Below are 24892 nucleotides of genomic sequence, written 5' to 3'. Positions count from 1 at the left end.
CTGAAATGAAATGAAATGAAAATCGCTTATTGTCACAAGTAGGCTTCAAATGAAGTTACTGTGAAAAGCCCCTAGTCGCCACATTCCGGCGCCTGTTTGGGGAGGCTGGAACGGGACTTGAACTGCTGCTGGAACTGTGCTGCTGGCCTGCCTTGGTCTGCTTTCAAAGCCAGCGATTTAGCCCTGTGCTAAACCAGCCCCTCCTTTTCTCAAACCCCCCTGCTGAGCCGCTTAACTCATACTTGATCTTTTCTAACCGCAGGAAGTCGTAAGGGTCACCCAACCATGCCACTACCCCTGGTGGCGATGCCGACCACCACTCCAGCAAAATTTGGTGTCGTGCAATCAGAGAGGCGAAGGCCACAACATCGGCCTTCCTCCTCTCCATGAGCTCCGGCTTCTCTGAAACCCCAAATATCGCCACCAAAGGGTCCTGATCCACCTCCTCCTCCACTATCCTGGTTAAGACCACGAACAATCCCGCCCAGAATCTTTCCAATTTTTCGCAACCCCAAAATATGTGCACGTGATTCACTGGCCCCCGCCCATACCTCTCACACTCATCTGCTACCCCCTGAAAGAATCCACTTGTTCTCGCCCAACTCATAAACCCCTGAAGGAATCCACTCATTCTCGCACCACCTTAAACTGTACCAGGCTCATCCTTGCACAAGAGGAAATCCAGTTTACCACCAATTGATCTCCCCTCCCAACTCCACTTCCCATTTCTCCTTGATCTTTGTCTCCACCAGTTTCCCCTGGTGGAGCCCGGTGGTTCCTCACCTCTGCGGCGTCTGACAACCTCCGTTTGGCTGACCGATCGATCCTCGGACAACCCAGTCACCTCCAGGGCACCCTCTTCAAAGAAGGTGAGTATTCTTATGTCCGGCACCCCTCCGTCGGTCTGGGCTCTCTCCCGCCGATTGTGGGAAAGCTTTTCCTGAAGAGACAAAAAGGGGGCATCGTTAGCAACACGCATGTTTCACATGGTGGGAGAGGGGGGTGAAGGCGGGATTGGGGGGGAAGGAGGAGGAAGGTGTCACTTGGAGAGTTGGGGGTGAATGCTCCCATGGGGTGGAAGGGTCTCGGGGCGGGGGGTGGGGCAGCATTGGGGTCTACTCACTCATGCTACCCAGTGTAGGTCTTTGACCTCCTTCCTGCACTACTGGCCAGCCCTCTTGTTCATACCATTCGAGCTTACGGCCGGCGCCTCCTCATCTCAGGCAGCACTGGCTGCCTTGTGGCTCACTCTCTGGGACGCTCGGGGGAGCAGGACATCCCTCCTGGCCTCCACCTTGTCCAGGAACCTCAGTCTGGAGGCCAGGATGGCCTGGTGGGGGGAGGAGGTGTCCAACCCCGGGTGGGGGGCCTCCACCGTGGCCTGGCCCCCGATTGGGGCCTACCGATCGACGGGCCGGCCTCTCGTGGTGGGGGCCCTCATTTGCTCCATGCCGGACCCTGTAGCTGTCCTTCGTGTTGCATCGGGGCCGGCTTGGAGAAGGGAGCTACCGTCGCAGTGCGCATGCGCGCATTCGCGCCGGTCACAGTGCGCATGCACAGATCCACGGCGCCCATTTGACGCCGGTATCGGCAGCTGGGACGGCGTGGGTCACTCCAGTGCCGTGTTGGCCTCCTGTAGGGTTCAGAATCGCTGCTCCTGAGGGCCTGTTGACGCCGTAGTAAAATACTTAGCCTCAGGTAAGAGAATCCCGCCCTCAGGAGGCATCTCAACACATCAACAGCCTTAATCAACATTAAAGGGCAAAGGTCTAAATGGCAGATCAAAAGGAAAGGAAACCGTGGATGCGGACATGTTTTTACAAGCAAATGAAAAAGCAGCCAAGCATCCAATCCAATGTTTGATAACTGAAGTGGAAGTAATGTTGCATAAGATGCTTGAGGGGAGGATTGCCCTCTATGCCACTGCGTAGCACCATCCTAGTAGGTCATCATTGCAGCACGCCTGTAAGGAGCTGGAACTATAACTGGAATTTTCAGTCAACAGATATTTGAATGGCTCACTACACTGCTGTGGCTGGGCTGGAAAATCCGCACCAATGTTTACTATAGAGATGATGTATTGCATCAAGTAAAAAAGCAATGCTTCCAAGCTACAGGCTTGAATTGAAAGTTAGGAAAAATATGTAAACCCCGTATTAAAACCTTGGTGAGACTACATTTATAGAATTGTAAGTATATTTCTGGTCCATATTATAAAAATAGATATAGAGACACTGGAGAGGATGCAGAGAGGATTTACAGGATGATATCAGAGATGTGCGAGCCTGCATGTTAGGAAAGTATGAACAGACTAAGTCCTAAATTATCATTAAGACAGAGAGGGTCTCCTGCTTAATCAAAATGGCACAAGAGTCCCGATTCCTGAAGCCCTGCCCCCAACCCCAACAGTCATTTTCGATGGAGTGTGGGGAGGTTTGATTTGTATGGGATTATTTTACATTGCACATCCATGGTTCAAGAAAGCATGTGGTGTGGGGTTATTGTACTTGGCATATCTGTGGTTCATGGAAGCTGTTGCACATGTCAGAGTTCAGCTGCCTTCAAACTGATCCAGTTTTCATAACTGCAATCTCCCAAATATGACTTGTGGGCTTTAGACATAAAAACATAGAAAATAGGAGCAGGAGTAGGCCATTCAACCCTTTGAGCCAACTCCGCTATTCATTATCATCATGGCTGATCATCCAACTCACCCCATGTCTTTTGACCCTTTTTGGCCCAAAGATTCCACCAGCCACCGTGCTGGGATTTGAACCCATGGCCGCAGAGCATTAACCTGGGCCTCTGGATTATTAGTCCAACAACATTACCACTATACCACCAGGAGAAAATTTAAAGCTCTCTAAGTTCTTTCAGGTATCCTTTTGGATAGACCCAGGAACCCTTTTGGGATGGTTAGAAGTATACTTGAATGTGCATAAAATGTGGATGGAACTGTCAAGCTGACAAGGCATTTAAATTGCCTTTCCTTTAAATAAAAAAAACAAGTGAATGTTTCCTCTTATGGGGAGGAGATTAACTAGAGGCCATCAATTTCAGATAGTCGTCAAGAAATCCAATAGGAAATTCAGAAGAAACTTCTTTACCAAAGAGTGATAAGAATGTGGAACTCATTACCACACGGAGTGGCAGAAGTAAATTGTATGGATGCATTTAAGGGGAAACTAGATAAGCATCTGAGAGATATGGAGATAAAGGGTTACCATGATGGAGGGTTACCATGATGGGCTTAGATGAGGAAAGATAAGAGGAGACTTGAGTAGAGCATAAACACTGGTTGCGCTGAATACTGGTTCCTGTCCCATATATCCTACATAATCCTTTGTAAAGGTAGGTAATCTTGCTGATAAGGGCTGGGATTCTCCCCTACCCAGCGGGGCGGGGGTCCCGGCGGGACGGAGTGGTGTGAACCACTCCGGCGTTCGGCCTCCCCAAAGGTGCGGAAGCCCTCACATTGAGGGGCTAGGCCCACGCCGGAGTGGCTCCCGCTCCGCCGGCTGGCACAAACGGCCTTTGGCGGCCCGCCAGCCGGGGCCGAAAGGCCTTCGCTGGCCGGTGGAAGACCGCGCATGTGCCGGTGCGTCAGCGACTGCTGACATCATACCGGCGCATGCGCAGGGGAGAGGGTCTCTTCCGCCCCTGCCATGGTGAAGACCATGGCGGGGCGGAAGAAAAAGAGTCCCCTCACGGCGCAGGCCCGCCCGCCGATCGGTGGGCACCGATCGCGGGCCAGGACACCGTGGGGGCACCCCCCGGGTTCAGATCGCCCCGCGCCCCCCCTCAGGACCCCGGAGCCTGCCCGCGCCGCCAATCCCGCCGGTACCAGAGGTGGTTCAAACCACGCCGGTGGGAAAGGCCTGTCTGCGGCGGGACTTCGTCCCATCGCAGGCCGGAGAATCACCATGGGGGGCCCGCCGACCGGTGTGGCGTAATTCCCACCCCCGCCGAATCTCGGGGGGCGGAGAATTCAGGACATGGCGGGGGCGGGATTGACGCGGGGGGGGGGGGGGGGGGCGGTCAGAGAATTCCGCCCAAGGTTTTTTTGTGCAGTACAATTAAATGTAGAAGAAAGCTCTCTCTATGATGCAAGCAGTTCAGTGTTCAACAGGATTATTTCTGCCCAACAGAGTCCAACCTGAAAAGTTTGGGCAGCATGCATCATCACAGCAAGGGTTGAAAAGGAAAATAAGCTAAAGCTTTTAGTCTTTTTTCAATGAAGTATTTCAGTTTAAAATTACTTTTGTTCATCTATTTATAGTTTTCCTCCCATTACAGCTTGTGTTCTTTGTGAACTGCTAATAAAACCACTTGTACCTGCACCTTCTTCACAAAAGCATTTCAATGGACTTTGAAGAAGACTCTGAATGGATATTCTTTCTGCTCACTTATTGATATGAAAACGTTATCTGATTATCTTATTAGATATTTAGAAAGAAAAACATTTGGATGCCTGAATGGGCATTCATTTGTTGGTCTAAAGTTTTCAAACAATTACATATGTTATTGTTGATTTGTTCTTTAGGTCAAGGTAGGGACTGAGATGGCGACAGGGACAGGTCCGAACAAGAAAGTTGCAAAGCGGAATGCTGCAGAAGCTATGTTGCTGCATCTTGGCTACAAAGCATCAATCCCTACTCAAAATCCACAGGAGAAGGTAAACTTGAATTTTAAGTTCATTTCTAAAATGTAACTGTTAAAGAATGAAGAAATAAAATTAATTAATTCTTAAATATGTTATTACGTTTAAGTTTTGTTTTTAGAATTGATTGGTATTTAATTATGAAACTAGTACTTTGTATTTATATTTTTGTTTCAACATTGCAGCCGGTTGAAAAAGGCTGGGATGGACGGAAGGTGACTTTTGCCGATCAGCCAAGTAGTAGTGAGTAGTTTTCACACTTGAAACGTACAAGACAAAATACCTGTTTCATTTATTGTCAAATTCATTACGCATCTTCATTATCATTTGCATGGTCCAAGTCTTTTTAATTGTGCTAATAAGGGATCACCCATTAAGGAATGAGGTGAGAAGAAATTTCTTAATTCAAAGGGTTGGGTATCTTTGGAATTCTGTACCCAGAGGGATATGGGTTCTTAAAATCATTGAATATATTCAAGAGAGATATTGATAGATTTTTGATACTAAGGAAATTAAGGGCTTTTGGAATTGTATGAGAAGATGGAGTTGAGGTAGAAGATTAGCTGTGTTGCTATACAATGGTGAAGCAAGCTCAAAAAGCTTTTAAGGGGATCTATATTTGTTGCAAATTTTGAATGAGTTCTTTAATTCTTTTGCCATTGCTTATCTACCAATGTATCTTTTAATTTAATTTTTCAATCTACCTAAGCAAACTCACTCTTCGTACCTATGAAGTTTGCTTTGTTCAGATTTAAGATTTTAGTTTTGGATCTAACTGGATCACTCTCAAATTCGATATAAATTCCATCATATAATGATCACTATTCCCTAGAAATCCCTTTACTACTAAATTATTAATTAACCCTTTTCCATTTCACAATACCATATTTAAAATAGTCTGTTCCCTAGTTTGTTCCTCAACACATTGATGTAGAAAACTATTTCGTATCTCCTAGGAAGATATACTCCACACTGTTACACAAATTTGATTTATCTAGTCTCAAGGAAAATTAAGGCACTCATGATTATTGTATAACCCATGTTACATGAAACCTATTAGCCCCTGATTTGTGCACTGCCTTGTGATATGTAAATATGAAAATAAATATAAAAGTGTGTAAAGATCAGCTTCTTTTCTAGCCTTCACCACTGGCTCTCTGGAGTAGAACAAGGGCTACACAGCCCTTCCTCTGCCTCCCCACTTTTCAATTTTGCCGATCTCTTTTAAAAATGAACTATCCTGGAATATTTACTCTTAATTTCCAATCTTGATCACTCTGTAACTACATTTTGATAATAGCTAAAACATTAAACATATTAATTTCTGTCTATGCTATCAATTCATTTATGTGTTTTTATAATTTTCCTATCTCACTCGTTGGGCTCAGTAACTAGTCCAACATATTGGACCGGGTTTGAAGATTCCACTTGGGTGGGCGGAGTGAGGATGCAGATTTTTAGGAACAGATCACCTCTTACTGTCAACGAATGATCCATGTCTGTCCATGGGTTTCATTGTCCGCCCCTAAGATCTCTTGTTTTTCTTCACCATCTCTTCCTTCCTTACCATTCTCATCAATAAAGATTGGAAGCTTTACCATGTCATGTGTAAATATTTGCACTGTATTCAAAAAATAAAACAAGTTAACATTTAAAGGTAGAATAAACCCAGTTACTTTTACATGTTGCTCCCTTGAGGCCTCAGATGAAGTGGAGGTAACCTGCTTGCAGTGGAGATACATATGGCAGTTGCCCTTGGCATTGGGTTTCCAGTGGGGTCACATCCAGGGGCTGCACGAGCGGCAATACACAATGCAGGGCAGCCTCTGCCAGTGAATTCTGTTTCATAGATGGTCCTTCAGCCAAAGGGTCCAAGGAGGTCAATGATGTTGCCCCATGAGTAAGGTGGCACGGTGGCACAATGGTTAGCACAACTGTCTTACAGCACCAGAGATCCAGATTCAATTCCGGCCTTGGGTCACTGTCTGTGTGGCGTTTGTACTCTGTCCTCATGTCTGCATAGGTTTCCTCCGGGTGCTGCCAGTTAGATGGATTGGCCAAACTAAATTGTCCTTTCGTCCAGGGATGTGCCGGTTTAGTTATGAGCTTACGGGAATAGGGCAGGATGGACGGGGGAGTGGACATGGGTAGAGTGCTCCTTCAAAGAGTCAGTGCAGACTTGATGGGTCAAATGGCCTCCTTCTGGCCTGTAGGAATTCTATGATATTATGAATGCTGGCAACCGCATCCTCCTCCGTGACTGCCTCAGCCCCTGGATGGTGCTCTGGGTTGCCTTAGGGGAACACCAGTTGACGCCAAATTGGTAACGCTTCCAAACATCTCTGCGCCATTAGTAGCACTGACCCGTCACGGCTACAGAATGTGGCATGCATTCTGAACATGTCAGTGTGCTGCTCCTGCATCTACTCAGAATGCTGTGGCATATGGATCTCCATAAAGTAGGCCAGTCTGTCAGTGGAGGTACTCATGCGTTCAAAGCCTTGAACCAGGGTCATACACATAAGCTGATTAGATTCCTCCATCCTCAGCCCAAGACCGTGTACTGCCTCAGGGAACGCTGACATGTGGGAACATATCTGTGCTGTTATTCTAAGCAGAGTCATCAATCCAAGTGACTCGAGATGCCCAACATCTGCGGTCAGCCAAGCAAGGCTGTCTCGGTCCTCCATCTTCAAAAGAGACTGCTCACAGCTGCCTCATTACCTCTCAATCACTGCTGCTCACTTGTGAAATACTTAAGACCAGTGTCACTATTTGATTTCACACCAGGACCCACTGATGTGAGTGTGCCTGTGCTGTTGGGGGGCGCATTTGAAGATGTGATGGTGCTTTCTCAGATATCGCTGCTTCTAAGCGCTTTGTCACAGTACTCCGTCCTCCACGTCAGAACCTGAAGGAGACACAAGAAGAAGTCATAAGGACTAACCTTGTAAGCTGACACCAATGCAATGCTGAGACTTCCCACTGCAGCCGGGACCCTGGCATGCTGTCGGATGGGGAGGAGTGCACTCCAATTCTCTTCGTCACCATGAATGCCCATCTTACCTTCTCTGACATGGTCCTGGGGGTCATCTGGCAATCTCTTTGGTTGTTCAGATGAGCAAATGGGGCACCCTTTCTCCTGACACCCCTTCTCAGGAATTATAAACCCGTTTCCTCCTGCCAGAAAAAAAGAGATAAGGCCCCAATGGCCTCTGTGACCAATAATGTCACCTCAGCCCCAGAGGACCATAGGCTGCTCTCCCCTTGAAATGAAAATCGCTTATTGTCACGAGTAGGCTTCAATGAAGTTACTGTGAAAAGCCCCTAGTCGCCACATACCAGCACCTGTTCAGGGAGGCTGGTACGGGAATTGAACCGTGCTGCTGGCCTGCCTTGGTCAGCTTTAAAAGCCAGCTATTTAGCCCAGTGTGCTAAACCAGCCCCTTTGAGAGCTGACTGGTGATGATTTAACCTGAGGATCACCACACATCAGGTGAGGGGCAGGGTTAAGAATACGGGGCCTACATGAATAACCTCAACCAGTATGGGAATTGAATTTGCGCTGTTGTCTTTGCTCCGCATCACGAACTAGCTGTGATTTAGCTCACTGGGCTAAATCTCTGGTTTTTAAAGCAGACCAAGCAGGCCAGCAGCACGGTTCGATTCCCGTATCAGCCTCCCTGGACAGGCGCTGGAATGTGGCGACTAGGGGCTTTTCACAGTAACTTAATTGAAGCCCACTCGTGACAATAAGCGATTTTCATTTCATTTCATTTCATTTCTAACAATGCAACCTAACTGATCCCCCATCTGTGACCAATACCAGTATCTTATTAACATGGGAAGCTACATATACCAGTTGTGAAACGTACTCAGCACGGCTATGGCTCTGAAATTGTTGAAGGGTCAGATTTCTTCCACGTTCAGGAGCAACATCTGTTCTCAGGCTCCTCAGCTGCTTCGCTGGAGGTTGAATACCTAGAGGTCTGTCATGAAGGTCTGTGTTGCACTCACCATTCCCAAACAATTAAGTTCATTGAACCTTTTCTAGCTGTGAACCTAATCCCTGCCAACCACATTTCTGTTGCAAATCATAGAGTCTACAGTACAGAAGGAGGCCATTCAGCGTATTGAGTCCGCATGGGCCCTTAGAAAGAACACTGTACTTAAGCCCACACCTCCACCCTATCCCTGTAAGCCAGTAACCCCACTTAACCTTTGTGGACACTAAGGGGAATTTAGCATGGCCAATCCAACCAACCTGCACATCTTTGGACTGCGGGAGGAAACCGGAACACCCGGAGGAAACCCATGCAGACATGGGGAGAACGCACAGACTCCGCACAGACTCCGCACAGACAGCGACCCAAGCCAGGCCGCATGCTTGATTGCACCCCCTCCAAACCCCCCATTTACGTTGAGCCGAGCACACACATAGTGCTAATGTCTTCAAGCTTTATACCCCATGTATAACTGTTTTCATGCGCCGTGTCTAAATAAATGAACCCACAACTGGTTTACCCGGTCCCTCAGTTTCACAATCCTTGGTTGACAGAGTGGACTCCCCCCTCTGCTCCCTCACTGTGTCAAGAAGGACTTCCAAGCTGGTTTGGCAAAGTGGGAGGCAGTCCTGCCTCAGATTCCAACCCTCTGCCTTTCATCTTCCATTACAGCTTCTTCAATTCCCAGTCATGGATGCCATGGTGTGCTAAAATTGAGCCCACACTTATGCAGTCGGCCTCCATTGCCAACCCTGCAATTGCTAATTGACTGTCAGACCCACCACAAACCAATTATAATAATAATAATCACATATTGTGACAAGTAAGCTTCAATGAAATTACTGTGAAAAGCCCCTAGTCGCCACATTCCGGCACCTGTTCGGAGAGACCGGTACGGGAGTTGAACCCACACTGCTGGCCTTATTCTGCATTACAAGCCAGCTGCTTAGCCCACTGTGCTAATCCAGCCCCTCCCTGTTTCCATGGAAATTGGGGGCTGTGACCCTCCCGCCCCCAACCATGGGAAAATCAGGCTCATTTTGTCTGATTATACAAATACTTACTGTTTAACTGAAAATATAATGAAGCAGAAATGAATGTATAAAAGTAGCCAGTTTTCATTTTGTATGTATAGTTTACATAGAAATGAATTTTAAATTGTTTTTGCCAGTAATGACACTCTTTAATCCTGTAAAATTATTACTCATAAATGCTGCTGACTGAAGCTATGAAAAAATATGTAATCTAAAGATCTCCTGACCATTCAGTGGATCTTCCGGGATTCTATAGACTCTGGAACTGTCCCTGCAGATTGGAGGGTAGCTCACATCAGGCCAATATTCAAAAAGGGAGGTAGAGAGAAAGCAGGGAATTATAGACCAGGAAACCTAACATTAGTAGTGGGAAAAATGCTTGAATCCATTATCAAGGACGTTAAAGCGGAACATTTAGAAAGCAGTGGCAGGATCAGTCAGACTCAGCATGGATTTATGAAGGGAAAATCATGCTTGACAAATCTGTTGGAATTCTTTGAAGATGTAATAAGTACAGTTGACGAGGGGGAGCATAAGAGATTATTGTGCAAAATTAAAGCGCATGGGATTGGGGGAAATGTATTGAGGTGGATAGAAAACTGGTTGGGGCAGCACGGTGGCGCAGTGATAGCACTATAGTCTCACGGCACCAAGGTCCCAGGTTCGATTCCGGCTCTGGGTCACTGTCCGTGTGGAGTTTGCACATTCCCCCCGTGTTTGTGTGGGTTTCGCCTCCACAACCCAAAAGATGTGCAAGGTAGGTGGATTGAACACACTAAATTGCCCCTTAGTTGGAAAAAATGAATTGGGTACTCTAGATTTATAAAATAAAAGAAAACTGGTTGGCAGAGAGGAAACAAAGAGTAGGGATTATTGGGTCTTTTTCAAATTGGCAGGCAGTAACTAGTGGGGTGCTACAGGGATCGTGCTGGGACCCCAGCTATTCACAATATGTTAATGATTTGGATGAGGGAACAAAATGTAACATCTCAAAATTTACAGACGATACCAAGTTAGGTGGGAAGGTGAATTGTGATTAGGATGCAGGGATCCTACAGTATGATCTGGACAGGTTGGACGAGTGGGCAAATCAATGGCAGATGCAGTATAATTTGGATAAGTGTGAGGTTATTCACTTTGGAAGCAAAAACAGGAAGGCCGATTACTACTTGAATGGTTGTAAATTGGGAGAGGGGAGTGTGCAGCGGGACCTGGGTGTCCTTCTGCACCATTCGCTGAAGGTAAGCCTGCAGGTGCAGCAGGCAATAAAGAAGGCTAATGGTATATTAGCCTTCATTGTGAGAGATTTCAAGTATTGAAGTAGGGATGTGCTACTGCAATTGTACAGTAGCTTGGTGAGGCCACACCTGGAGTATTGTGTGCAGTTTTGGTCTCCTCTGAGGAAGGATGTTCTTGCTCTCGAGGGAGCGCAGCGAAGGTTTACCAAACTGATTCCAGGGATGGCGGGACTGTCATATGAGGAGATTGACTAGGTTGGGATTGTTCTCGCTGGAGTTTAGAAGAATGAGGGGGGATCTCATAGAGACTTATAAAATTTTAACGGGACTAGACAGGGTAGATGCAGGGAAGAGGTTACCAATGATGGGTGTGTCCAGAACCAGGGATCACAGTCTGAGGATTCAGGGTAAATCATTTCGGACAGATATAAGGAGACATTTCTTCACCCAAAGAGTGGTGGGCTGTGGAATTCATTACCGCAGGAAGTAGTTGATGCTAAAACATTGAATATATTCAAGAGGCGACTAGATGTAGTACTTGGGGAGAATGGGATCAAATGCTATGGGGAGAAAGCTGGATTAGGCTATTGAGTTGGATGATCAGCCATGATCGGATGAATGGCGGACCAGGCTCGAAGGGCCAAAAGGTCTCCTCCTGCTCCTATCTTCTATGTATCTATGTATACATAAGCGTAACACCTATTCTGAGGCATGCAAAATAGGAGTAATCCCTCTTCTGTTAGCTGACCTCAACAAGGATAAATGTAACAACACTTTCATTGGTTTCACTGCTGTTCCGGTAGGGAAAGGGAAAGATCAGGCTGGATTCCCATTTCTTAGTTCTATCTCAGATGGAAATGGTGCATATGTGATCATTGTATAAACATAAGATGAAGCTTTATTTTGATAGCCACAAAGCACAAATAACCTACTGATATTCATTGTGAATTTACACATAAAGAATGGCCTCTGTTGCAAGATATAGACGACTGCAACGTCCTGTAGAACCAAATCTCAGAATAAGTCACTATTTTCAAGGGAGAAAAGTGACTCAATCATAAAACTAACTTTATATGTTATCCTTTTGAAAAAAATGCCTTAAAGTGACGTCAAGGCAACATAATTTAAACTTGTGTGGTTTGTGATGTTAGCCTGATTGATAAAATTGCTACTTTTTAATAGTTGCTCGTTAACAATTGTTTAATACGTGCTACTTGATATGTAGGAAAGTTGCTGATGTCATCACTCTTTAAGATTATCTCATAGTTGCCGAGGGAAAAACTTCAATTCAAATAGAATTTAATATTCAAAACTCACCTGGGCAACAATAAGCAGTCCTGATTGAATGAATTTATATATTTCCTCCGAAAATGTTCTCTCCTCCTCAGGAATAATTTCATAAGCATCTCTCCCACTTCCACTGGTATTTTTTTCTGAACTGAGCTCTCAGTGTTTGTTGGATGCATAAAAGCTGAGCACAATTCTATCCTCACTTATTTGGACGGATTTTTATTCCCGTGTCCCGATCACGCCATTGGGATGTGATTGGGAACCAGTCGCAGGAACCCGAAAGAGATTTTGAAGGAGCTGGGTGGGATTCATAAGCGGCAGAGCCAATCGGACCACCCTTAGCTCTGAGCAGCTAGCAGCCCCACCGGGAGAGGATGCACTGTCAATATAGTTCGGAGAACTGGAGGCACCTCAAGATGGAAGCAGCCTCTGAAGGCTATTAAAAGTTTAAACTCCTCCACAGATTGGCTTGTGGCTGTAGTTTTGGCCCTTTGGCAAATGTGTCTGCTGGGTGGGTGTGGAGGAAATGGGAAATTTAATGAGACATTGCTGGCCCTCTAGACTAGGGGGCTGCCTCCATTCATCAGTCAGGTTCAGCCTCAATTGGAAGCCTGCCTGCCGCATAGAAAATTCCAGAAGCCGTCTGATGGGCTGAATTTTCATTAGCGTTAAGAGGTAGGACCAAAGGAGGACATGCTGGCAATTTGACACTACCAGCTGGCATGCCAGTCTGCCGGCATGTTCCCACCACTGGCTTATGAAGGCTGCTTTAAGGTGTTGGGGCACTGCTGCCCATCTGCCAGAGGCAGGTTGCCAAGTAGAGCAACTAAAGTGTTTAGAGGGCATTCATCAAAAACTGTCTGGAAGCGAATTCAAGTTGGTGATGGGCATGCAACATTTTCTGTTTTAGTTAATCCAGTAACATAATCAAGCACGCCCTAGCTAGAATCAGTATAAATCTAACAACACATGACTTCTGCACAACTTGTTCAACCTCAAGTACTGTAATTTCATTCTCAGTGTACAGAAAGCTGAACAATACATTCTGTTCAGACTTGTGTACGTGATTTAAGTTAAGTGAGAACAGTTTTCATTTGTAGTCATTTATTAAAAGTCTGGTCATTGCAATTTCACACATGGTGTGTTTTCTGTCTCAACTGGGTCATCAGTCAAGGTGCTTTTATGTTTCGAAAACTGCAGCTGACAGCAAACTTGCGGTTCTCGTGGCATTAGCTACAGTTGGAAACTATAAATTGGTCAAATTGCCTTAATCCAGTGGAGACATACATTTTTTGAGTCAATCAGGTTATTTTGTGAGCTTCAGTTCTGCCCATTGCTTGATCGGGAACATGGCACGTCCAGCAGTTCAAATCCAACAATGTAATATAAAGGCACCTATAGAGGCCACATAGTTTTACAAAGAGTGTGATCAAAATAAACAGGAACAACTTGTATTTAAATAGCACCTTTAATGTAATAAAACATACCAAGTCACTTCACAGAAGCATTGAAAACATTTGACACCAATCCAAGTTGGTGGCTGCGTGGATTTCCCCCAAGGTGCTCTGGATTCCTCCCACAGTAAAAGGATGTGCACGTTTAGCCATGCTAACCTGCTCCTTAGTGTTCAAAGGTTAGGTGGGGATATGGGTTTGTGGGGGATTGCGCCTAGTTAGGGTTCTCTTTCAGAGGGTCAGTGTAGACTCGATGGGCCCAATGGCCTCCTTCTGCACTGTGGGGTTTCAAGTTAGGAATTAGGGCAGATGACCATAAACAGGAGGAGACTACGAGACAAACATATCTCTGGAGGGAAATCCACAACCTAAATTTTGACAGCTGATGGCGAATCATTCAGTAATTAAAATCTGAAATGCTCAACAAGCAAAAGTTAGAGGAGGGCAGATACGTTGTAGAGTTGTGGGGCTGGAGTAACTACAGGGGATATAGAGGGATTTGTAAACGACATTGAGAATTATAAATTGAAGGCATTACTTAACCCAGGAGCCAGTGTAGATCAGCGAGCACAGGGTTATAGGTGAATGGGACTTTTGTGAGGTAGGATGCAGGCAGCAACGTTTTGAATGACCTAAAATTTCTAGAATCAGAGAATGGTTACAGCACAAAAGGAGGCTATTCAGACTGTCGCATCTGTGCTGACCCTCTGATTGAGCAACTGACTGAGTGACACTGCCCGGTCTTTTCCCTGTAGCCCTGCAAATTTATCTTTTTCAGATAATGACCCAATTCCTTTTTGAAATCCTCAATTAACCATGTCTCCATTTCATCATCAGGCAATGCATTCCAGATCCGAACCATTTGCTGTGTGAAAAAGCTTTTCCTCATGACGCCATTGCTTCTTTTGCCAATTACCTAAAATCTGTTCCCTCTGGTTTTCAATCTTTCCACCAAAGAGCACAGTTTCTCCCTATCTACTCTGTCCAGATCCCTCATGGTTTTGAATACCTCATGGGGTAGATTGTGGGAAGTTGGCTAGGTGTGCACAGAAGTAGTCAAATATAGAGTTAATAAAGGCAGGATGAGTGTTTCAACAACAGATGAGCTGAGGCAGGGGTGGAGTCATGCATCGTTACAGAGATGGAAATCGGTGGACTTAGCAATGGCCTAGTGGTCAGAAGATCATATCAGGGTCAAATGTGTTAGTTACCAGAGAGAGAGAAAATCAGAAGGGTAATCACACCAAATAAGCTGGTACGAATCACATGCTTGGAGGTTTCTGGACTTCTTGGGCTGTATTCTCCGCAGTCGGGATACTCCGTTGCGCCAGCAGGTCGAAGATTTCCCAACGGCGTGGGGCTGCCCACAGTGGGAAACCCCATTGGCCGGCTGGCAAGATGGCGAATCCCAGGGGCGCGACGCACCGAACATCTAGTGCGGCGGGATGGAGAATCCCTCCCCTTATCTTGAGAAGGCATCTGTTACACGGCAGTTCCAAGATTATAAAAGGAAAGTAACAGCAAAGCAGAATGTGTAAAATACGGTATTAAATATTAGCACAATATAATTTTCAGCCTGATATAATATGCAATTATTTCGCACAAGATTCAAGTATTATTGCTACTCCATGAGGAAATCTTCAGGTAGGATGTATTCCAGGATGAATTCTGAATAGTTTCCTCCAAAGATTATGGCCGAATTCTCCGGCCATTTGCTGTTGGCGGGATTCTGTTGTCCCCCGGCAGTGCACCCCTGCTCCGTGGGTTTCCCGGCGGCATGGGGTGGTTTTGATGGACAGTAGCGAGAGCAGAGAGCCCCGCCCCAGCGAATGTGGAACCACCTCCCCCTGCAGAGAAACACGCAGCTGGGAGGCCAGAGAATCCTGCCCTGTGTGAACATCCAATATTTTGATCATTAACATCACTTTGTATCCCTGTAGACAGTTTATTTGGCACATTGCAAACCTATTAGGTGTTTTCTACTTATAATTTTGTCCCAATGTGCATTCCAAGTAGATAAAGCTCTGTGTGCAGGGCATATTTTTGTAATAATCTCCTCTGTTATGCATTTAAAAGGATACTTAATTTGTGGAAAAGTGTTTGCTAAGTCGTTTTGTGATGTTATTATGAAGCAATGCATAGCTCCAATGGTTATCAAGAGACATAAGGTGGTATTTTCTGACCCTGCCGTGGCCTATGTGGCAAACCAACCAGAAGTCTATTGGCGGGAGTAGAAAATTTCAGCCATAGACTCTGATGTTATCAATGGGACCAAGTTTTGTGATTGGGAAACATGAGCTCCATTTCCCGGCTGCAGTCAATCACAGTGGGAGGCTGGCAGGCTGCTGGACAAGTAAGACTTTGGATAGAGAGGAGGAAAGGAGAGATCGGGGGAGGTGTCATTAGTGGAGAGCCTGGAGTAATTGGGGAGAGTGGAGACTGTTTGGATGTGAGAGGATCACGGGGACTTGTAGAGGACATGACAGGGCTCTGATGAAATCATGGATCGCGGAGAACTTAAGGAGGGCATCCAGTCATGGGTCGTGGAGGGAGTTAATGGACCAATTGCTGGGGAGGTCAACAGGTTTACTTGGGGTGCAGAGGGAAAGCACAGTGCTCCTCCTGGACCACAAACAGTGCTGGAAAAGCAATAATCTTTTACATTTAGCAGCTTTCATCTCTTAGCACCGGGTTCCTGAGGCCTGGGAAACATGAGCGTTGCAGCTGACACAGAAAACATCTGAGGCATGGAACCTCATTAACATATTTAAATTTGTGTTCCACCTCTTGGTAATAAGTTGTTTTCCCACCCCGACTCTCACCTCAGTTAAACCAGAAGTTCTATAACAACTCTGCTGCATTTTTCAATATTTACTCCCCTCGAAAACAAACACTTGGGGTGAAATTGGTCTGTGCCAGAAGCATGAAACAGTCGCATTGTGAATGGACAGCTAATAGAATCATTGAATTTACAGTGCAGAAGGAGGCCATTAGGCCAATCGAGCCTGCACCGGCCCTTGGAAAGAGTACCCCACTTAAGCCCAAATCTCCTTCATATCCCCTCCGCGACCCATGATTTTATCAGAGCCCTGTCATGTCCTCTACAAGTCCCCGTGATCCTCTCACATCCAAACAGTCTCCACTCTCCTCAATTACTGCAGGCTCTCCAGTAACCCCACCTAACCTTTTTGCACACTAAGGGCAATTTTATCATGGCCAATCCACCTAACCTGCACATCTTTGGACTGTGGGAGGGAACCGCAGCACTCAGAGGAAACCCACGCACACACGGGGAGAACGTGCAGACAGTGACCCAAGCCAGGAATTGAACCCGGAACCTGGAGCTTTGACGCAACTGTGCTAACCACTGTGCTACCATGCTGCCCTAATATTTCACTATACCTGGTCGTCTTTTCACTGAAGCTCACAGAATGATAGTTCAAACTCTTTTTGGAGACTCATTTCCTCATCTCACTAACTTTTACTTGATTTTTGAATTAAACATTTTGGCAATACTTTGAAGTCAATGGAAAATAAAACTTGGCATGATGTATGGCAGGCAGCCAGTTTGCTGTGAGCCCTTTTCACACTGCTGACATAGATTAATTTTACTATCTTTCCTTTATATTCAGATAGATAAAGGTAGGAGAGTTCAGAAAGAAACACCTTTTCCTGTAAAGCTCTTCAATGTCTCAACAGTTACTTTAGGCTGCTGCTGCCCCCAATGCTTGCAGATATTCAGATGAATGGAACTTTATTTTTAATAAGCATGAGTGAGAGTGACTGATGGTGAAGTCTTCACATTAAATTCTGCAGTGACTTTCTCTTTTTCTTTCCTTTTTTAAAATAAATTTAGTGGCCCAATTAATTTTTTCCAATTAAGGGGCAATTTAGCGTGGCCAATCCACCTACCCTGCACATCTTTCGGTTGTGGGGGCGAAACCCACGCAAGCACGGGGAAAATGTGCAAACTCCACACGGACAATGACCCAGAGCCAGGATCGAACCTGGAACCTCGGAGCCGTGAGGCAACAGTGCTAACCACTGCGCCACCATGCTGCCCCAGAGTGACTTTCTCAAGTGTGCCAATTGGCGGTTAATCCAAACAGTTCACAGAGGCACAAAATACAAAAGCAAGGACATTAACTGTGAACTTTTAAACACTGACTCGGCCTCAGTCTTGTGTCCAATTCTGGATACCATGCTCTAGGAAAGATATGAAGGTATTAAAGAGGGTGCAAAAAATATTATAAGAAGGGTTGAAAACCTGAGAACACCAAATTAAAGTGATTGGCAAAAGAACCAAAAGCCACATGAGAAAAAACGTTTTTATGCAGCGAGAGGTTTGGATCTGGAACTATCTGAGTGTAGAGGAAGATTAAATTGTGACTCAAACAAGAATTGGATAATTATCTGAAGAGAAAACATTTGCAGGGCTACAGAGAAAAGGCAGGGAGGAGGTGCAGCTAAGTTGCTCTTGCAGAGAACTTGCACAGAAAAAATGGACTGAATGGCCTCCTCCTCGACTGCAGCCATTCTATGATTCAGTAATTCTGAAAGCTTCAACCTTCTATTTTATTTGGTCCTTATGGTAGAAAAACTCAAATGTTTTATTTCACAACCCTGAAAGGGACCAGAGGATGGATACAGTATACCCCTAAGACACTTGAATTATTTCATCTCGAAATGCAGATGATTCATATGGATCATCATATGGCAGCACGGTAGCATAGTGGTTAGCATCAATGCTTCACAGCTCCAGGGTCCCAGGTTCGGTTCCCGGCTGGGTCACTGTCTGTGCGGAGTCTGCACGTCCTCCCCGTGTGTGCGTGGGTTTCCTCCGGGTGCTCCGGTTTCCTCCCACAGTCCAAAGATGTGCGGGTTAGGTGGATTGGTCATGCTAAATTGCCCGTAGTGTCCTAAAAAGTAAGGTTAAGGGGGAGTTGTTGGGTTACGGGTATAGGGTGGATACGTGAATTTGAGTAGGGTGATCATTGCTCGGCACAACATCGAGGGCCGAAGGGCCTGTTCTGTGCTGTACTGTTCTAAATTCTAAAATCTGGGAAACTAGCATTATTATTGATGGTAATTACCATCACAAAACCAATGTATGAACCTTTCTTGTTTAGAATTGTAGACTGTACTAAAAATGATTATCTCTGTCTTGGCCTGCATTTGTTATTTTACAATCAATGTTTAGTTAATTCAACAGTCGGGCTATCATTTGTAGGCCCCATGACTTGTACTATGCATGGCACATCATTTGTACAGGATGTGAAAGGGTTCATTGATACTTACAGTTAGTAAAACTGCAATCCAGTTTTTCCTTGGCTAGTGAAGGGATATTAAAACAAATGTGGTTTATTTCAGTCAAATCTTGTGCGTGATCCTGAATATAAGAGGGAAGGCGTGAAAGAACTTCCTGTTCCAATGAATTGGCAAACCATCGAGGGAAACAGCACGACTGTTTTGACTCCCGCAATAGAATATTGACAGCTGTTTTTTCTGATAGTTCGCCAAAAGATCTGTTTCTGTATAATCTCATTGGTTGATTGTGATCTGACACAAATTTCCGTAAAGAATCAGTTCATGAGGTTGAATTTTGTCCCTGATAAAAATGTCCACAATGAAATTCTGCACCATAGCTAGCATCAAGCTAGAAGGTTTCTGGGATTTTGATGACAATAATGCCATATCCTGAGTTACACTGCTGTGGAGAAGGCAGAACTCACTTTTTTATATGCCACGATTCTTTATTATCTTAGATTCTTTCCAATTTGGTATGGAAGTGATCTGTGACTTGCTGGAAGGCTAATGCTCATGGTTTAATATTAATAATAATAATCGCTTATTGTCACAAGTAGGCTTCAATGAAGTGAAAAGCCCCTAGTCACCATATTCCAGCGCCTGTTCGGGGAGGCCGGTACAGGAATTGAACCCGCGCTGCTGGCCTTGTTCTGCATCACAAGCCAGCTGTTTAGCCACTGTGCTAAATCAGCCCCTAACCAGTTTGAACCAGTTTATTTGACAAGAGGTGTGCAGTTGGGTCCTCATTCATTCGGACCATGTTTTTTCAAGACGTGCACTTGTGTACAAGCCATTGTTTACCTTGTTGAGAGTTAGGGATAGAGATTACAAATTAAATTCACATATTATGTTTATCTTTTTGAGACCATTATTTCAATGCATCAAATTTGTTGCCTGGGATACAGAGAATGATTTAGGAACAAATATGCAAAATGGATTGATTGATTATTGCAATCGTCCAACAAAGAACTGTACTATAAAGTACCACAAGTGTAAGTGGTTTAAGGATGCAAACTCCGTGCTCGAATATAAAGCTATTTTAGATAAATAGTCCTGAAGCACTCTGGTGGTAGAAAGAATGTAGAAGGGCTTCTAAGTAAGGTAGTTCCTCGAATGGATTTATGTTTAGCCTAACTCCCAAAAAAGTTCAAGGCTTATTATTCAGTTTTTGATGCATATAATTGGAAGGAAGCTATGATAATCCAATTGTATAAATAAAAGTTGTCTTGAATGCTGAACTTATGGGCAACACGGTGGCACAGTGGTTAGCACTGCTGTTCACGGTGCCGCGTACCCGGGTTTGATCCCGGCCCCCAGTCACTGTCTGTGTGGAGTTTGCACATTCCCTCCGTGTCTGCATGGGTCTCACCCGCACAACCCAAAAAGATGTGCAGGGTAGGTGGAATGGCCGTACTAAATTGCCCTTTAATTGGAAAAAAGAATTGGGTACTCTAAATTTTTTTTTTAATGAATTCTGAACTTTCCTGAATGCTTACATTTTGAAATGCCTCGGTAAATCTAAAGTGGAAAAGAATTCTGGAAAGAGTGCAATTGCAATTCCTGGTAAATGCCTCAGTTCGGACTTCTGGTGGCGGCTATGAAGGAGTAGGTCGCACATTTAGTGGCTCCCGCTCAGGACGGACCTTTGGACCTTTTCCCCCGATTTTTTATCGGACTTGATTCGGTAAATTGATGGTGGAGGCAATTGTAGAGTGGATTCTTACATCAGTGCATGGAGAGGCGGACTAGAAGTGCTCGCAAAGGGAGAAATAAACGAACAGAGAAGGCTTGGGCTGAAGCTGCAGCGGGAGAAAGCATGGCGGACGATCGGAGTCCTGGTTTGTCGACCCAGCGGTCGACGGAGCAGCTGATGCAGTTTATTCAGGAGGGCTTTGGCAAGCAGAAACAGGAATGCTTGGACCTGATTAAAGAATCAATTGCGTGGCTGGAACTTAGATTGGATGCCCAAGACCGGGCGATCCAGAAAGTAGAGAAGGCACTGGCTGAGCAGGAGGAACACCAAACTGCGGTGAAGTTGGAGGTGGGGATGCTGAGAGATCAGCAGAAAAGGCTCCTGGAGAAGGTGGAGGACCTAGAGAATAGGTCCCGCTGGCAGAACTTGAGAATCGTCGGTCTCCCGAAGGGGTCCGAAGGACTGGAAGCTGGGGCATACATAGTGGGCATGTTCAAGAAGTTACTGGGGGATGAGACGTTCTCCCTACACTTGGAGGTCGACAGGGCTCACAGAGCACTCGCGAGGAAGCCGAGGCAATAGTGGTGAGATTCCACTGGTACTTGGACAAGGAGCATGTTTTATGGTGGGCCAGGCAGACACGGAGTTGTAAATGGGAGAACAGTATCCTGCGGATCTATCAGGATCTGAGTGCGGATGTAGCCAGGAGAAGAGCGGGGTTCAATCAGAGAAAGTCGACCCTTTTTAAGAAAAAGGTGAAGTTTGGACTGCTGTATCTAGCCTGTCTTTGGGCCACATATGAGGAGCAACATTTTTATTTTGAATCGCCCGAGGAAGCGATGGACTTTGCTAGAAGGAAAGGACTGGTGGCAGACTGAGGTCTTTGAACTTTGCTGCAGCGCTCATGTTAAAAAGTTTCTTGTTTTTTGGGCGTTATCTGTAATGCCTTCTGTATTGATTTGGGGTCTCTTGCAGAGCTGAGTGAGTTAAAGTTTACATTTGCACCGATGCGGGAGGGAGGTGTGTTTGTCAGATGTTGGATCTTCCATTTGATCTTTTCTTTGTTTTTTGTGTTTCTTTTCGAGAAATTGTGTTGGGATTGCTTTTCTTTTGAATATGTGTGTCGGAATGGGGGGAGGGAATAATAGGTGGGAGAATGTCTGGCGCCATGGGCGGGGGTCACCAAGCTAGCTGGGCGGGCTATCTCACGGAAGCGCAGTGGGGGGTGAGCAGATGTTATGCTTGTTGAAAGGGGTGGTTTACATCGTGATGTTACTGGGGGGGAGGGGTAAAATGTTCTGCTGACGGGGTGGGACATTTGCTGTGGGACAGAAAGGAGGTCGGGGGCCGGAGGCTGCCTGGGAGCGGGCCGGCGGATGCGTGGGGCGCGGGCTGGAGACTGGCCCAAGAAAGGTGATGGCTGATCGGCGAAGGGGGGGCGATGAGCCCCCAACTAGGCTGATAACATAGAATGTGAGAAGGCTAAATGGGCCGGTTAAGAGGGAACGTGTGTTCGCGCATTTGAGGAGACTGAAGGCGGACGTGGTAATGTTACAGGAGACGCACCTTAGAGTAACTGATCAGATTAGATTAAGGAAGGGATGGGTCAGAACGGGTTTTTCACTTGGGGCTGGCCTCGAAGGCTAGAGGGGTCGCGATCCTGATCAATAAGCGAGTGGTATTTGAGGCAGGAAGAATAGTTGCGGATGTGGGAGGCCGGCACATTATGGTCAGTGGGAAGCTGGAGGGGTTGCCGGTGGTACTAGTGAATGTGTATGTGCCAAATTGGGATGATATGGAGTTTATAAAGAGGATGTTGGGGAAGATCCCAGACCTGGATTTGCATAAGTTGGTCATGGGAGGGGACTTTAACACAGTTATCGACCCTGGGTTAGACCGGTCGAGCTCAAGGACGGGCAGGGTGCCGGCAATGCGAAGGAGCTAAAGAGGTTCATGGAGCAAATGGGGGTAGGGGGTGGGGGGGGGGGGGGTTTGGGGGGGGGGGGGGGGGGGGGGGGACCCAATGGAGATTTGGGCAGCTGAAAGTGAAGGAATTCTCCTTCTACTCATACGTGCATAAAGTGTACTCCCGGATTGATTTTTAAATTTTGAACAGGGCTCTACTGATGGGGGTAGTGGACACGGGGTATTTGGCGATCACATTCTCAGATCATGCCCCGCACTGGTTTCGCCGACGGGTTAACAAGGAGAGTAGCCAACGCCCGCACTGGTGGCTGGACATGGGACTTTTAGCTGATGAAGATATGTGCGGGCTGAGGAAATGTATTCAGAATTACCTGGAAGTCAATGGCATGGGTGAAGTTTCGGCGGCGGTGGCCTGGGAGGCATTGAAGGTGGTGGTTAAAGGGGAGCTGATCATGATACGGGCCCACCAGGGAGAAGGCAGACAGAGCAGAGATGGACCGACTGATAAAGGAGATATTGTACAGGAGGTATGCGGAGACCCCAGAGGCAGGGGTCTAAGGGAACGACGGAGGCTACAGACGGAGTTTGGCATGTTAACTACAGGGTGGAGCAGCTGAGGAAGGTGAGGGGGGCGATCAATGAACATGGGCAGAAGGCCAGCAGAATGCTTGCGCAGCAGCTTAGAAAGAGGGAGGCAGCCAGGGAGATAGAGAAAGTAAAGGGTGGGTAGGGAACCTGGTCGATGTTTCAGCAGTGGTTAATAAGGCGTTCAAGGAGTGTTACAGTAGGTTGTATGAGTCGGAACCCCCAGCTGGGCCGGAGGGGATGAGGCACTTTTTAGGGGGGCTGAATTTCCCTAAGGTGGGTGGGGGGTCGGTAGAAGGGCTGGGGGCCCCGATCGGGTTCGAGGAAATAGTAGAGGGACTGAAGGCCATGCAGTTGGGTAAAGCCCCGGGGCCGGATGGGTACCCAGTGAAGTTTTCTGGGATATTGGGGCTGCTGTTGATGAGGACATTCAATGAGGCAAGGGAGCATGGGGTGCTTCCCCTGACGATGTCACAGGCCATAATCTCATTGATCCTGAAGTGGGACAAGGACCCGGAGCTATGCAGGTCCCACAGGCCAATATCCCTACTAAATGTGGACGCCAAACTGCTGGCAAAAATATTGTCCTCTAGGATTGAAGACTGTGTTCCGGGCGTGATTGGGGAGGACCAGGTGGGATTTGTTAAGGGTAGGCAGTTGGCGGCCTACTGTTAAGCTAATGTGCTGGTAGGGACAGCTGGTTTTCAAACAGTCGTGCCAGATTGGCTTCAGCAGTTAAAAGTTTTTAAAGGTGATTATGATGCCCCCAGAACGTAGGGATGTGGAGGTAGTGGTCGCAATGGACGCAGAGAAGGCTTTTGATCGGGTGGAATGGGAATATCTGTGGGAGGGACTGGGGCAGTTTGGATTTGGGTAGGGCTTTATTGACTGGGTCAGGCTGTTGTATCAGGCTCCTGTTGCGAGCGTATGGACGAACAGGTCAACGTCGGAATATTTCAGGCTGCATCGGGGGACGGAACAGGCATGCCCCCCTCCCCACTGCTGTTCGCGTTAGCCATAGAGCCGCTGACAATTGTGCTGAGAGCCTCAAGAGGCTGGTCGGGGGGGGGGGGGGGGGGGGGGGAGTGGAACACAGAGTCTCGCTCTATGCAGCCGACCTTCTCCTGTATGTTTCAGACCCACTAGAGGGATGGAAGAAACTATGAGGGTTCTGGGGGAATTCGGCCGGTTTTCGGGGTATTAACTAAATATGGGGAAAAGTGAGATGTTTGCGGTCCAGGCAAGGGGGCAGGAGAGGCGATTGGGGGAGCTGCCCTTTAGGGTGGTAGGGGGAAGCTTTCGATACCTAGGCATCCAGGTGGCACGGAATGGGAACGGCTGCACAAGTTAAATTTGGCCCGATTAGTAGACCATATGAAGGACGATTTTCAAAGTTGGGACGTGCTTCCGTTGTCAGTAGCTGGGAGGGTGCAGATAGTGAAATTGTCGGTCCTTCCGAGATTCCTGTTTGTGTTTCAGTGTCCCCCATCTTTATTTTACTGTGTTTCTTCAAACGGGTCAATAAGGTGATCACTGGCTTTGTATGGGCGGGTAAGACCCCGCGAGTAAAAAAGGGGATGCGTGAACGGAGCTGGGGGGAGGGCGGGCTGGCGCTGCCGAACTTTAGTAATTATTATTGGGTGGCGAATATAGCCATGATCAGGAAGTGGGTGGTGGGGGCAGGGTCGGTATGGGAGCGTG

General features: G+C 46.6%; 1 protein-coding gene across 9 annotated transcripts in view; it reads left to right on the top strand.

The window, feature by feature from the left end:
• Positions 1–24892, top strand: part of stau2 (staufen double-stranded RNA binding protein 2) — a 459368-nt gene that overhangs the window by 248358 nt on the left and 186118 nt on the right. For all 9 annotated transcript variants that reach the window (XM_038809615.1, XM_038809614.1, XM_038809617.1 and 6 more), the window contains 2 exons: positions 4544–4675; positions 4846–4903. In XM_038809615.1, the coding sequence (XP_038665543.1) occupies positions 4544–4675; positions 4846–4903 (190 nt within the window). The remainder of the gene's footprint in view (positions 1–4543; positions 4676–4845; positions 4904–24892) is intronic.

Source organism: Scyliorhinus canicula, chromosome 10 (genome assembly GCF_902713615.1).
Source record: "Scyliorhinus canicula chromosome 10, sScyCan1.1, whole genome shotgun sequence".
NCBI classification, from domain to species: Eukaryota; Metazoa; Chordata; class Chondrichthyes; order Carcharhiniformes; family Scyliorhinidae; genus Scyliorhinus; species Scyliorhinus canicula.
This window is presented reverse-complemented; position numbering and strand designations above follow the sequence as displayed.